The sequence below is a fragment of the Panthera uncia genome, chromosome D4 (assembly GCF_023721935.1).
Source record: "Panthera uncia isolate 11264 chromosome D4, Puncia_PCG_1.0, whole genome shotgun sequence".
In the NCBI taxonomy this organism is placed as follows: Eukaryota; Metazoa; Chordata; class Mammalia; order Carnivora; family Felidae; genus Panthera; species Panthera uncia.
Window position 1 is genome coordinate 90782587 of NC_064807.1, and position 12927 is coordinate 90795513.

General features: G+C 62.8%; 2 protein-coding genes across 3 annotated transcripts in view; both read left to right on the plus strand.

Moving 5' to 3' along the window:
- TMEM141 (transmembrane protein 141) overlaps positions 1 to 1672 on the plus strand; it is a 2007-nt gene extending 335 nt beyond the window's left edge. The window contains exons 2-5 of the mRNA XM_049631824.1: positions 217 to 283; positions 445 to 528; positions 752 to 859; positions 1228 to 1672. Coding sequence (XP_049487781.1) covers positions 217 to 283; positions 445 to 528; positions 752 to 859; positions 1228 to 1241 — 273 coding nt within the window. The 3' untranslated portion in view covers positions 1242 to 1672. The remainder of the gene's footprint in view (positions 1 to 216; positions 284 to 444; positions 529 to 751; positions 860 to 1227) is intronic.
- Positions 1673 to 3722: 2050 nt separating this feature from the next.
- Positions 3723 to 12775, plus strand: CCDC183 (coiled-coil domain containing 183). Of its 2 annotated transcripts, none has more exons than XM_049631812.1 (14): positions 3723 to 4236; positions 4663 to 4784; positions 5251 to 5328; positions 5545 to 5712; positions 5931 to 6035; positions 7913 to 8035; positions 9332 to 9457; positions 9550 to 9604; positions 10162 to 10262; positions 10867 to 11027; positions 11299 to 11467; positions 11556 to 11663; positions 11734 to 11830; positions 12571 to 12775. In XM_049631812.1, the coding sequence occupies exons 1-14, from the start codon at positions 4167 to 4169 to the stop codon at positions 12687 to 12689; spliced, it is 1602 nt and encodes a 533-aa protein (XP_049487769.1). In that variant the 5' UTR covers positions 3723 to 4166; the 3' UTR covers positions 12690 to 12775. The 2 variants fall into 2 exon arrangements, with proteins under 2 accessions (XP_049487769.1, XP_049487760.1); XM_049631803.1 differs by having other exon boundaries at positions 3728 to 4236; positions 9550 to 9616.
- The last annotated feature ends 152 nt before the right edge of the window (positions 12776 to 12927 follow it).

Genomic DNA, 12927 nt, shown 5'->3' on the forward strand with positions numbered 1-12927 from the left:
GGGGGGGGGGGGGGGGGGGGGGGGGGGGGGGGGGGGGGGGAGCCTCCTGCTGTGGGGACCGGGGCATCCTGGGTGGACATGCAGGCAGGTGGGATGTGTCCAAGCCCTCAGGGCCTCACGATGAGGTCTCCTTCCTTACGGCCCGAAGGAGGGACGGGAGGGACGGTAAAAGAAGCGGGAGGGGAACTGAGCCCTCAACCCCCTCCCTCATCCCAGGGACTCCGGGAGTATGCCGCGTGCCAGTCGAGCGCCTTCGTGAAGGGCATTTTCACCTTTGTCACAGGTAGGCTGGGTCCCCGTGTCCTAGGGTATGGGGAGACCTCGCCCTCCTGTCTCACCCTGACTCCCCGGCAGGTGGCGTCAGGTGCTGGGAGCCTGACAGGGGCCGGGGGCGCTCAGCACCTCGTGGACAGGCTGGCTGACAGGGACCTTGGCTCTTGGCAGGCACCGGTGCAACCTTCGGCCTGCAGATGTTCCTTCAGAGGAAGTTTCCGTACCCCTTCCAGTGGAAGGTGCTGGTGGCCGTAGGTGGGTACTCCGGGGCCTGTGCCTATGGCCTTGGAAATGCACCTGATTGCCAGAGGGGATGCTGGCTCTTCGGCAGGGGTGGGAGGCATGCCTCCTGGGATGGGGTCCCAGTTCTCAGTGGGCGTCCTGCCGAGTCCACCACCACCATCTGCCCAGGTCCCCTTTCCCTGAGAAGTGCAGAGACCCAGGCCCACAGCCCACTGGCCCCTGCCCCTGTCCCCAGTCACAGGCTCAGTGGCCAGCTATTGGGTGACCCGAGTGGAGTCGCACAGATGCAGCAACCTCTGGCTCTTCCTGGAGACGGGGCGGCTCCCCAAAGACCTGGGCACAGGTGAGAGGCTTCTAGAGACAGGCGGCTCCCCAAAGACCCAGGGCACAGGGGAGAGGCTGGGGGCAGCGGGAAGCAGAACCTGAGGGCCCAGTGCCAGGGGCTGAGGCAGGCAAGCCCAGGGTCCAACGTGCAGGCTGGACAGGGCCTCTCCCTGCTGGCCTGTCCCTCCTGCAAGGGCGGGAGTGGGAGGCACGCCAGACCTTCCTGAGCCCTTCGTGCAGGAGGGGTCGGGGGCCCTGAGGTGGGGGGAGTGCAGAATGAGGAGTGTGGGCACCCCGAGAAGAGCGGCCAGACACCAAGCTGACTGATCTCAGGCCTGGTCAACAGCTTAGGGTGCGGTTCTAGCCGGCTCCCTTTATCTCCTACAGATCAGCGCAGCTAGGAGAGCTCCAGCTGGGGCGCAGAAGACCTGGGCCAAAGACTTCCGGAACACAGCCCTCAGGGCGTCTGCACCCCAAACTGGCCCTCTCCCCCCACAGAGACCCTCCCCACACCCTAAGGTGACCCAGCGGGTGTCCCCTGCACACAGGCGTGGCCAGATCTGCCAAACCTGTGCAAACTGCTTCCACGCCCGCCCAGGAGGTCAGACCAGAGGGGCCGTCCCCATGGTGGTTGGCTCCCATAGGGCAGTGAGAAACACGGTGGCCACCGAGAGCTGCAGAGGGTCAGAGAGGCTCTGGGCACTTGGCGGAAGGGCCATCTGCATGCTCCGGTGCTCTGACACTCCCTGTCTGGCCCCGGCGTCCCCCACAGTCAGAGGTGACGGCTGCTGCTGGGGGTCGCCGGACAAATAAATGCCTTGCCCTTCTCCAACCTGAGTTCTGCAGCCATCGGGAAGCACGTCAAAGCAGCAAGATGAGAGACAGATGTCACCTTAGCATCATACCCGGGAGGACCTGCTGGGGCAGTTCCTAACACTGAGCCCCAGAATCAGGCCCTGCGGGCACTGGGAGGCCACCACCACGGCCTTGTCCTATGGGACCCACTTGCACACAACCAGTCCCGGAGGGGCAGAGCAGAAGGTGTTCGGCCAATCAGCGCCTGACTCCCAAGAGACGAGGGGCAGGAAGCGGCTGTGCCTGCCTGCCTGCCATTCCGAACCCACCTATCAGACTCCGTCCTTCTCTCCAGGGGAGGAGGAAGCGAGGGGTGGGGGCAGGCCAGAGCTGGCTTGCCGAAGCTCCGCCCGCACAGCAGGCAAGTTCTGGAGTGGGTAAGATGACACACCCCCCCCCCCCCCACCCCCAGCAGAGGAAGAGGCAGAGATCGCATAAAACCTGGGCCAGTCCACCTTCCCAGTAACGCTGAGGACACACAGGCACAGGGCCACGCCGCCCCAGCCCCGGCTCAGCTCCCGTACCTCTCGGCCTAGCCAGTCGTTCGAAAGAATATTGTGCACCTACTGTGCAGCAGGGAATCTGTTAGCGGGAAGGCACAATGACGGGAAGCCCGGGATAACCACGGGAGAGCAGGCCGGGGTTTGAGTTTTCTTTCGTGTCCAAGTGGGCGGTCGGGGACCCACGGGCCTTCAGGGGCCCGGGCTCCGTTTGGCCCGCTCCCTGCTGTGACGGCCTCTATTCCAGACCTACCTCGTGGTCCGAGACGGAGGTGCTGGTTCCAGTCCCTGGGGAGGAGGACAGCTCCCTCCCCACTTGTGCTTACACTCCGTTGGCCAAAACAGAGTCCCATGATATCCCTGGTGCCAAGGGGCCTAGGGGGACAGCCTTGCTCTGGGCCACCACGTGCCCCACTAAAATTCAGAGGGTGTACATCTGCAGAAGAAGGGAGAAGCAACATTGAGGGACGGTGAGCAGCCAGGCCTCAGGCCCTGGGAGAACAGGGGGCAGAATTGGCACTGTAGGGAGCAGACCAGGCCCTTGACGGGTCCTTCCAACCCCCTGAGGTCTCAGAGGGAGGGCAGAAGCTGAGCGTGGAGTTTTAAATGGGTCTGGACTCCCCTTTGAAAAACTGGCAATGACTTGGGGCGCCTGGGTGGCTCAGTCAGTTGAGCGTCCGACTTCGGCTCAGGTCATGATCTCGCGGTTCGTGGGTTTGAGCCCCACATCAGGCTCTGCGCTGACCGCTTGCTCAGAGCCTGGAGCCTCCTTCGGATTCTGTGTCTCCTTCTCTCTCTGCCCCTCCCCCACTCACACTGTCTCACTCTGTTTCTCAAAAATAAATTGTAAAAAAAAAAAAAAAAAAAAACTGGCAATGACCAGAAAGCCGAAAAGGTCTGTGAGGTCGTGGAGGACCTGCACGTGACAATATCTGAGTGAAGGCCATGGTCATGAGTGGGGTCCCCAGATTTACATGTTGCATCCCTAACCCCCAGGACCTCAGAACATGACTGCACTTGGGAGATCAGGCCTTTAAAGAAATGGTTGTGTTGAAACGAAGTGGGCCCTGATCCACTCCGGCCTGTGTCCCTGTTAGGAGAGGAGGTCACAGACGCGCACGGAGGGACGGCCATGTGGGGACACAGCGAGAAGATGACCACCTACAAGCTCAGGAGGAGCCAGCTCTGCTAACACCTGGCCTCCGGGATATGAGACGAGCAATTTCCATTGTTTCAGCCACCTGCCACTTTGCTGTGGCGGCCCCTGCAAATCCATGCGTTGCCGCTGGAAAAGGTAACCTATCCGGTGTGCCTCCCTCAGAGTCCCAGGCTGGCAGGTGTTCGGAGCGCTTAACCCCACCGGAAGCTTGGGCTGCACACGACCCCGCCTGGAGTAAGCGGCATCGAAACTAGACCCGGGAATTGCCCCAGGAACGTGGAGGTGGAGCAGGGCGGGCTCCAGGCAGCAGGTGGAGGTCAGGGAGGGGTGAGGTAGTCGGGGCTGACAGCTGAGGTCTCGTGAGCCAGGTCGCCCCGGGTGTGGAATCTGAGCTTGGGGTGGGGTGAAGAAATGGAGATCCCACAAGGCAGAGATTAGAGGTTTTAGGAGGCTCAGTGGAGGACAGCCTCGGGGTATGGAGGGGATGGGGAGGGTACAGGGGGCTGGTGTGGGGTGCCGTGTCAAATCACCACAAATCACTTCCCTATGGAAAGTGCCTTGACCCCAGCAGTGCTCCTGAGCAGACAGCAGCTGACCCAAGCATGCAGGGGACAACCCCAAGGCTGGCTGGGGGCACAGAAAGGGGGCAGGGTGGGCCGGGATCTCCAGGGCTCTGTGGTTGAGAATCTCGGCCCCCATCACAATGGGCTGAGATTCCGGGGGCGACGTGAACTGCTTGCGGCTCTGTTGAACAGGCCCAGGACAGGGAGGGCGGGAGTTGCACGGGGGCCTGGAGGACCCTGACGGCCACCATGAAGGCATGCAGTGAGGCAGATGTGGAGGGGCAGATCCAGGAGCTGAAGACAATCACTCGGCTCCAGGGTGAGCCCTCCGTCCCCCCCTCCCTCACCCCCCCGCCCCCCACTGGACCAGCTTGCCTGGCCCCATGCAGGGCCCAGGGGCTTTCAGATCTAACACAGGGCCAGTCCAGGGCAAACAAGGGCTAGAGGCCACCCCCCGCCCCCCAACGGACCTGAGAGGAGGGATCAAAAGGGTCTGCCATGCAGGCGGCTTCACGGAGATTTGTGAGCACAGTGAGCCCCAAAGCCAGAGGGGACATTCTCTGGCCATTGGGTCTGGAAGGGAATCACAGGACGCGCCCACCTTTGGCTGCCACCTCACGTCCCCCACTGCGCAGCACAGCCATCACTAAGAGCCATCCAGATAAGCACTGCTGGGCAGTGAAGCCTGTGGCCCTCGAGTGGGGGCAGGAAGGAGCATCTCCGTGCCCACCCCTCCCCCCACCAGAGCAATGCCGGGCACTGCAGATCCAGGCCGTAAAGGAGAAGACGGTCAAGAACAGAGCCACGCTGGCTCTCCTGCACAGCACCATCCGCCGTGGGGCCCAGGACTGGGCTTTGGCCAAGAAGGTGAGCAGCCCTGCTCCCCCTCCCTGCTGACCACGGGCTGGGGGTGGGCACATGCTGAAACAGGCCCACACACAAGGGGACAACGAGGACCTCCCCCTTTTCCCACTCTTACCTCTCAGGAGCCAGGGGGCATCTTGGGGAGGGGCTCCCCAGGACCTGTCACTCCAGCAAGCCGGATGGGCAGGTTCCCCACCGCCCACCCCAGATGGCAGGGTGGGCCTGATGGGGAGCTTCTCCTGGGCTCCCCCTACAGCAGGGGCCCCTCTGGCTCTCTGGCCATGTAGGGGAGACCTGGGTCCTCTTCTCCTGACTCCCATCACCTCTGAGCTGGGATAGCCTGGATGGGCCCTCGCTGCTGGGCTAGCACAGGCTAGAGAGGCCCGGGGAGAATGCCTGGAGGGAGGGACTGGTGGCTGGGGGTACACAGGGAGACCGGGGTCCCAGCTCAGCCACCACCGCTCTGCAGTATGACCAGCAGACCATCTCCAAGGCCTGCGGGAAGGACACGTCCATGAGGTTGGCGCACTGCCGCTGCTCCGTGGAGGTGAGGTGGCAGGAGGGATCCCTCGGCCTCGCCCTCGCCCGGCCAGCGGACCGCCCCCCCCCCCCACCCCGACCACCACCACTAAACCACGTTGCGGAGCCGGTGGCGGGCAGAGCGAGTTCCCAATCCCAGGGGTCCCGCCCCGCCAGCCCCGCCGTGCGCGGTCCCCGCGGCCCCTTGCGCACCCACGCGCGGGCCGTGCCCTCCCCGACCCAGGTGGCGCGGGAGAAGCTGCGAAAGTACGTCTTCGACCGCGTGAACGTGCACAACGTGCTGATCCACCTGGTGCGACGGCGGGAGCAGAAGCTGGAGAGCATGAAGCTGGAGCTGGCTAGTTTGCGGAGGCAGCCCGACAACACCAAGGAGGAGCAGCGCCTGCGGCAGGTGGCGGGCGGGGCGGGGCCTCCGGGGGGAGGGGCGAAGCTCCTCCGGGAGGCGGGGCCCCGGGAGAGAGGGATGGGACGCCGTCGGGCGGCGGGGCTAGGAGAAAGCCACACCGGCCAACCCTCCCTGGAAGAAAGCGCAGCCTCCCCCGGTCGGCCTCCAGGTGGGCATCCACGCGGTCTGTCCCAAAGCACTGCGTGCCCTCGGGCGACCCCCAGGTCATCCGCCAGCTGGAGAACAACATTGAAAAGACCGTGATCAAGATCACCGCAAGCCAGAACATCTACCTGCTGTACGTGGACCTGCTGGATTATCTGAAGAAAGTGAGCCCCCTCACCCCACACCTCAGCCCAGGGAAGTCATCTGGCGCGGAGGGCGGGAGTCTCAGGCCCCAGCCTGCACCGCAGGGCTAGGATCTCAGTGGGGACCTCAGCCTCCTGGGCAGGGCCACCCCTGCCACCACCACTCCCTCCCGTGGGGAGGGGGCTGCAACTCTCCTCCAGGCCGGTTTGCCTCTGGGACAGAGCCCTGCTTTAGGCCCCAGCTGAGGAGGGACACCCTGCACCTGTAGGTGGAAAACATTCCATCAAGAACGTGTAATTTGCTGTTTCAAAAAGGCATATTATGGGACACATCAGAATTGTTTGGGTTTTCTTGCACATACTTGATGGTTCGGTTTTTATCTTGCCCCATCCTTTATCGTTGCCTGGCCTCCGAGGGCAAAAGATGGGCCCTGAGCCTTCAGAAAGTCCCTCATCCCAGAGGGACTTCATAGACGGCAGGCCAGTAACCTGGAGCTTGCTGCCCAGCTCTTTTAAGCCAGCCGCCCTGCCCCCAGCAGAGGAGGCCTGGAGGGGCCACAAGTCCCACCCGGAGGGAAGGCCTCTTCATGGGGAGGAAGAGGACCAGAAGATGGGAGGACTGGACGGTGGGGGCCCTGGTGCCGAGAGGAGGAGGGGCACAGGGAGAATGAGGAAGTTGTCCACATTCCCTCACCCCAAGGCTGGGGCAGGGGGAGTCCTGGAGGGCAGCGCAGCGAGCCAGGTGACAGGTGGAAATGTGGTGGGATGGGCAGACACCGCACTCTTCCTGGCTGGGGTCGCAGCCCCCCAGGCTCTGCCCAAGCTGCACAGGCAGGTGTCACGGTCCTCCTGCCTGTCCCTCTTGCCTCAGCCCCCTGTTCCTAGACTCAGCCGAGGCCCTGCACACCTCGCCTTCCTGGGCCCACCACCCCACTCCGGCTGTTACCTGGGGTCCAGACCTCCTTCACGTGACCAATTATGTCCCCCGGGGGGTATGTTCTTTTCAGAACATACGCAGTTTTTAAAAATAACTCCTGGGGTCATCTGTATTTTTTTAAAAAACTAGGGAAATTCTACATTATGTAGTTATTAACAACAAATGACTAAGGGTCAAGATACATTAGATATTGGGGCGCCTGGGTGGCTCAGTCGGTTGAGCGTCCGACTTCAGCTCAGGTCATGATCTCACAGCGCATGAGTTTGAGCCCCGCGTCAGGCTCTGTGCTGACAGCTCGGAGCCTGGATCCTGGAGCCTGCTTCAGATTCTGTGCCTCCCTCTCTCTCTGCCCCAACCCACTCACATTCTGTCTCCATCAAAAATAAATAAACATTAAAAAAAAATTTTGTTAAGATATATTAGATGTATATGAGCCTGGCTCTGAGCTTAATACTTCATTACATATAGATTCTGACAGCAGCCTTGTGAAAGAACCAATTATCAATAGGTGGGCACACTCAGAAGTTAAGTGGCTTTCCCAAGTCCCCCTAGCCCGCTGGTCAGGGCAGCCTTGGCCTTGAGTCCTAGTCTCTGACCCCACGTCCGTGTTTCGAGCCCCTCTGCTATGCTTCAGACAGCAGCCACTCCCCAGCCGCAGGCTCCCCCGGGGTGGGGCACAGTCACCGCTCACCCGGTGCGACACCCCCATCACAGCCTCCTTGGAAGTATGTCTGAGTGTCCTGGGCAGTGGGAAGGCCCACCAGGGAAATGCCGTCTGCCCGCCTGAAACGGTGCTTTCCCTGCTCTGTGCCTGGTGGGGGCTGGGGCCCCAGGCCGGACCCTCCAGGGTGCTCAGGGCCCACACTGTCTGGGGTAAGGAGTGAGGGGCAGCATCTGCTTGGCCTGGAGCCCCGGGGCCATCAGTTTCTGTGCCCACCCGCTCCCGCCCCTTTCGATGCAGGAGCTGGCCAGCTACCCCACAGGGCTGGACAAGCTGCAGGATCTCGTGAGTGACTACCGCTCAGAACTGTCAGACATGACCGTCATGTCCCAGGATGCCATGATGATTACAGACGAGGTCAAGGTAAGCTCAAGTCCCAGCCTGGGGATCCCGGAGGGCCCTGTCTCTGACCCGTCTGGCCCAGGGTCTGCAGGGACACTCCCAGCCCGTGCTGCCCACAATCACTGGAGGGACCCAGCAGCCACCTCACTGGCCTGCTCTGCTCACACACTAGGCCCCTGGACAGAAAGAGTCGCCCCTGGGCATGGAAGCCAAGAGGTAGACACAGGAGGGAGAGAGTTAGCCCGGTGCAGACAGAGGCCATCCATTCACCAGGTCGGCACCAAGGCCTCCTCAAAGCCCTTGTAAGTCAGGCGTGCATCCTCCTCCTGATGGGGGCAGTGTAAGGAACCATCCGGCGGTCCATGAAGAAATGTCACACGACCAGTGGGCCATGCTGCAGAGACGAGTGGGTGACGTGGGGCCACTGTGGGGCCCTTAGCTGCTAAGGGAGGCAGTGCTCAAGTAGGGCTCTGCATATAACCGAGCGGTCCCCACCCTAGAGGACGAAGGACAACCAAGGTCCTGGGGCATAACGGGGCCAAAGGAGGCACGGCTGGCTGGAACGGAGCAGGTGCAGAGGAAGGGAGCCTTTGAACCAGTGGAGGCAATGGGGCGGGGCCGGGGGGGGGGGGGGGGTTAGGTGCTGGCCCCCCACCCAACCTGGAGCTCTGGGAGGAGAAATTTGCGTTTCAAAAATGGCCATGCTCTGGCTGCAGAGACTAAGGGTGAGCAGAGTCCGGATCCTGGTTGTATGGAACAGAGCAGCGGTAGAGCTGGGTGCCTGGTCATCACTGGGGCCCCAGAGCCTCTAAAGGTCACCCGATGAAGTGTGGGGCCAAGTCAGATGTGGACGGGGGTGGGGAGGGCAGCGTGCAGGACGCAAGGGCAGGTGTGGAGGGATGACAGATTTAGCCGCCAAAGCAGGACGCTCGGGAAGAGACGGGGCCTGGGGGAAGATGTTGACTTCCTTTTTAGACTGGGGCATCACTCCGGTGAGTTGTCAGTGGAGCCGGCCGAGGCAGCGGGGGGGCCCAGGCTACACAGAGAAACGGGGTCCCTGAGCCGAGGCTGCAGTTGCAGAAGGCAGCACCCCCAGGGGCCAGGTGGGAGAGGTGTCCAGAGAGGAGAACGGAGGGCCGGAAGGACTACAAAAGCCGCAGGCCTGGGCACGTTAGAACGAAGGGGACAGCCGAGAGCTTCCGCTTCCGACACTAGTCCCAAACCTAGAAGATCGGGACTGAAACCGCCGGCCGGCCGGACTTAGCACCACGGAAGCCGTGGTGAGACGTACCCCTGCCCCACCGCCTGCGTCCCCAGATGAACATGAGGCAAGCGGAGGCGACTTTCATCGAGGAACGCAGGGCCCGGGAGAACCGGCTCAACCAGCAGAAGAAGCTGATCGACAAGATCCACACGAAGGAGACCAACGAGAAGTTCCGCAGGGTGAGTCCCTGCAGGACCCTGGGACCGCACGGCAGCGGGAGGCCCCGCCCCCGCAGACGACGTCGCTCATCCCCTCCTCCCCCTCCTCCCAGGGCCGGCGGGACTTGGACTTCCCCTCCAGTCTCGTGGGTGCAGAAACCGTGAAAGGTAACCTGAAAGGTAACCGCTCAGCTCTCTGCCCGCCCCCAACCAGGGTCCCAAAAGGCCGGCAGGGACTCAGGTCTCTGCGAGGGCTGCCGGGGGGAGGGAGACAGACGGGCCCCTGCCTGTCCCCACTAACCTGCAGAGGCCGAGTGCCAGCAGCCACAGCGCACTCTGCAAGGCACTGCTCCCAACCTTGGGCTTGCTGCTGAGTGTGCTCGAGCCCCCAGTTTTCTCAGCTGTAAAATGCACTTAACGGTGCGGTCCCCTGGCTTCCCAAGGCTCGACCACCCGGTGATTCCTCAGAAGGGTTGTGCCAAGCCCCCCCACCCGGTCCCTGTGCTGCCTCTGAGAAGTGCCAGGAGGCACCCATGCCAGGCACCCGCTGGATGGAGCTGCCCTGGGGCATCCTGAAGGGCCCGCTGAGGGGGCGGGGGGAGCGGGGCAAAATGCAGGGAACTCCGGCAGCCACCTGCTCGGCTGGGCATGCAAGGAGATGTCTGATGGCCTCGGGCAAAGCTCCCTCCTGCATGCTGGCCACCCTTCCCCTCTGCTCCGCCCAGTGAGGAAAAGAGAGACCTCCCAGGCTGATATCCAATACCAGACGGACGTGACTGCTTTGGTGGAGAAAGTGAAGATGGCTGTACAATGCTCCCACCTCTGGGTACTGCCCCCTGGCACTCCCGGGGAGTGAGTGGAGGGCAGGGGGCCCCCGCCCCAGCCCAAAGCCTGCCGCGGGTACCTCTCGAATGAATGTGGGCACAGAGCTGTGGCTGCACGGCTGAGAGCGAAGAGCACGCCGGGAAACGGTTGGCACAGCCGAGCCTCACTCCAAGGGCCACACAGGGCCCGCTGGGACTGGAGGGAGGATCCAAATGCCGAGACCTTCCCCTACAACCCTGTCCCTTCCTGAACTGCCGGGACCACAGTGAGAGGCTGACACTGCCCGGCCCTTCCGTTTAATCCGATCTGGCTTTATCAGTAGTAAGCTTAGCTCCCATCCACGGCCCTGACTTTGGACGAGTGGCTCAGAGCCCCCGGCAGTCTCTCAGGGGTGATCTCCTTGCCTCTGCCTTGGGGCCTCTGCCCTCTCTGCTCGTGCTGTGAGCGACACGCGGGGCCTCACATAAAGCGCTTCACCCAGTGCCCGGCCGCGGTCAGCATCGTTCCTGACCGCTGGGGGGGGGGGGACCCCGGAAGAAACCAGTTCTGGGGGTGCCCATGCCTGCCTGGCCCACACCCGCTTCTCTCCCCACGGGCCCGGCCAGGACATCGCCGGCCGCTTCCTGGCTCAGAGGAACACGGAAAAGAACCTCGGGCTGCAGGTGGAGGGCTGCGAGCGGCGGCGGGTGCAGCTGGAGGCCCTGATGAAGCAGCTGGAAGCAGAGGAGACCGCGCTCAGGTTCCGCCAGACGCCCAGCTCCGCCAGGTACCCCAGGAGGCCCCTGCCTTCCACCGGGGCCACCCGGTGGGGCCCCCGGGCACAGCCCGTGTGGGCGGGGCCCGGCTCAGAGCCCGGTGTGGCGGCTGCCAACGGGCCTGTGGGTAGCCTGGCAGGTGGGCCGCGGAGGCCCAGCCGGGCGATGCCACGTGCCCACAGCTGAGCTCTTGAGCCCCCGAGTTTAGCACGACACCCGGCGCAGGTCTGTGGCCGCCTGCCCTCGACTCTGTGCCACCTCCCTCCCCACCGTCCTCGACAGCTTTAAGTCTGTCGAGAAGAAAATGAAAGACATGCTGAGAGAGGAGGAAGAAAGGCTCCAGCTGGCCTACTCCAACATGACCAAGAGCCAGAAGCTGCTGCTGACCATCCAGATGGGCATCGACAACCTCTACGCCCGGCTGATCGGCATTGCGCTGCCCACGGCCCAGGTACCAGCCGCAGTGGGGCGGAGCCGTCTGCACGGAGGGTCCCCGGGAGAAGCCAGGGTAGAGATGAGACCCTTCTCCGGGCCTACAGAAAGAAGTGCTCTCCAACACCCTCGACGTGTCCAGCAAGCTGGCATACTGTGAGGGAAAGCTCCTGTACCTGGCCGACAGACTGCAGGCGCTGTCCAGGACCGAGGAGGTAGCCCGAGGCTGGGGGTGCCTATTCGTCCCATGTATCCTTGGAGCTGACAGCGCCCTGTGCCCTGCAGGTCAACGCAAAGGTGAGGGATACCCTGGAGTCCTCAACTCTGAAGGAGAAGCAGAACCAGAGGATCAGCTTTGAAGACCTGGAGGACGATGTGATAGGTACAGGCTCGGGGCTGGGGGCCAGGCCGGCATTGGGGAGGGGGCGTGTGGCAGATGGTTCTTTCTGGCCAGGACAGCCTAGAGGCACGGGGGGGGGGGGGGGGGGGGCTATGAGGACGGACAGGTGCGTCTCTTGTACCCATGGGATTTTAATTCACGGAAGGGGCTTAGTGAGGACATGGAGAGGCTGACGCTGTCAAAAGGAGAATTTACTAACTTTCCTGACACATGGGAGCATCACTGCCCGCGAGGCTGCGGAGAGGAGCAGGGGGAAGGCCGAGGCCAGAGCCTTTATGGGGGTTTCTGTGGGAAAGGCAGGGGAGGGCAGCTTCGGGTGGGCTTTTGGAATAATTCCAGTGGGCTTGCCGTGTAGGGGCCGTCCCCAGTTGTCTGGTGCCTGGGCCTGGGTTGATTCAGGCGGATTATTGACCTGGTGTGAGAGTGTGACATAGAAAGGGGGCCGGGGGGTGTGTGCTCTGGATCGCTCGGTTTGCAGGAGAGACGCTCCCAGCGGGCGAGGCTTCTGCCGTCTCTAAGGATTGGCTAGCCCTGCGAGGGGACAGCCTCTCCCCGGGTCTGTAAGACCCCACATGCCAGGGCATCAGGAAGATAGAAAATAAAAAATTGCTAATAGCTGGCCGGGTGATGGTGCAGGCCAACAAAGCCCGCACTGTAAGCGAGTTCGCTGGAGCAGAGGGGCTGCAGAGTGCAGCTGCCCTCCTCCTGGACCTCCCTTCTAGAAACCTTCCAGTTCGCAGACGTGGACCACAGCTACGTCCCCTCGCGGGCCGAGATCAAGAGGCAGGCCCGGTGGCTGATCGAAGGGAGGCTCAAGGTGGCCAAGAAAAAGAAGAAGTAACCCGGAGGAGGAGCCCCTGCCCCGCCCCGCAGCCCCCGCCCCCCAGCCGGCGCTTTGTTACACAAATAAACATTTTTCCAGGACTGCCAGGGGGGACCGCGGGAGAGGAGTCGCGGAAATGAACCCTGCGGGGACGCAGACGTGGGGGGATCACGTTGGGAAGTCTGCGGAAACGTGTGGTGCTGGGTGAGGGGCCAGGGTTAGGGGGTGAACGGCGGTGGGGGGGAGGGGTCCGGCG

What these genes read in the sequence shown, in the direction of transcription:
- CCDC183 (XM_049631803.1), top strand. Translation starts at nt 4,167, where the DNA reads ATGAAGGCATGCAGTGAGGCAGATGTGGAGGGGCAGATCCAGGAGCTG. An exon ending in TGCTGGATTATCTGAAGAAA is followed by an intron (nt 6,036 to 7,912) that starts GTGAGCCCCCTC and finishes CTTTCGATGCAG; the next exon opens with GAGCTGGCCAGCTACCCCAC. An exon ending in CAGACGCCCAGCTCCGCCAG is followed by an intron (nt 11,028 to 11,298) that starts GTACCCCAGGAG and finishes CGTCCTCGACAG; the next exon opens with CTTTAAGTCTGTCGAGAAGA.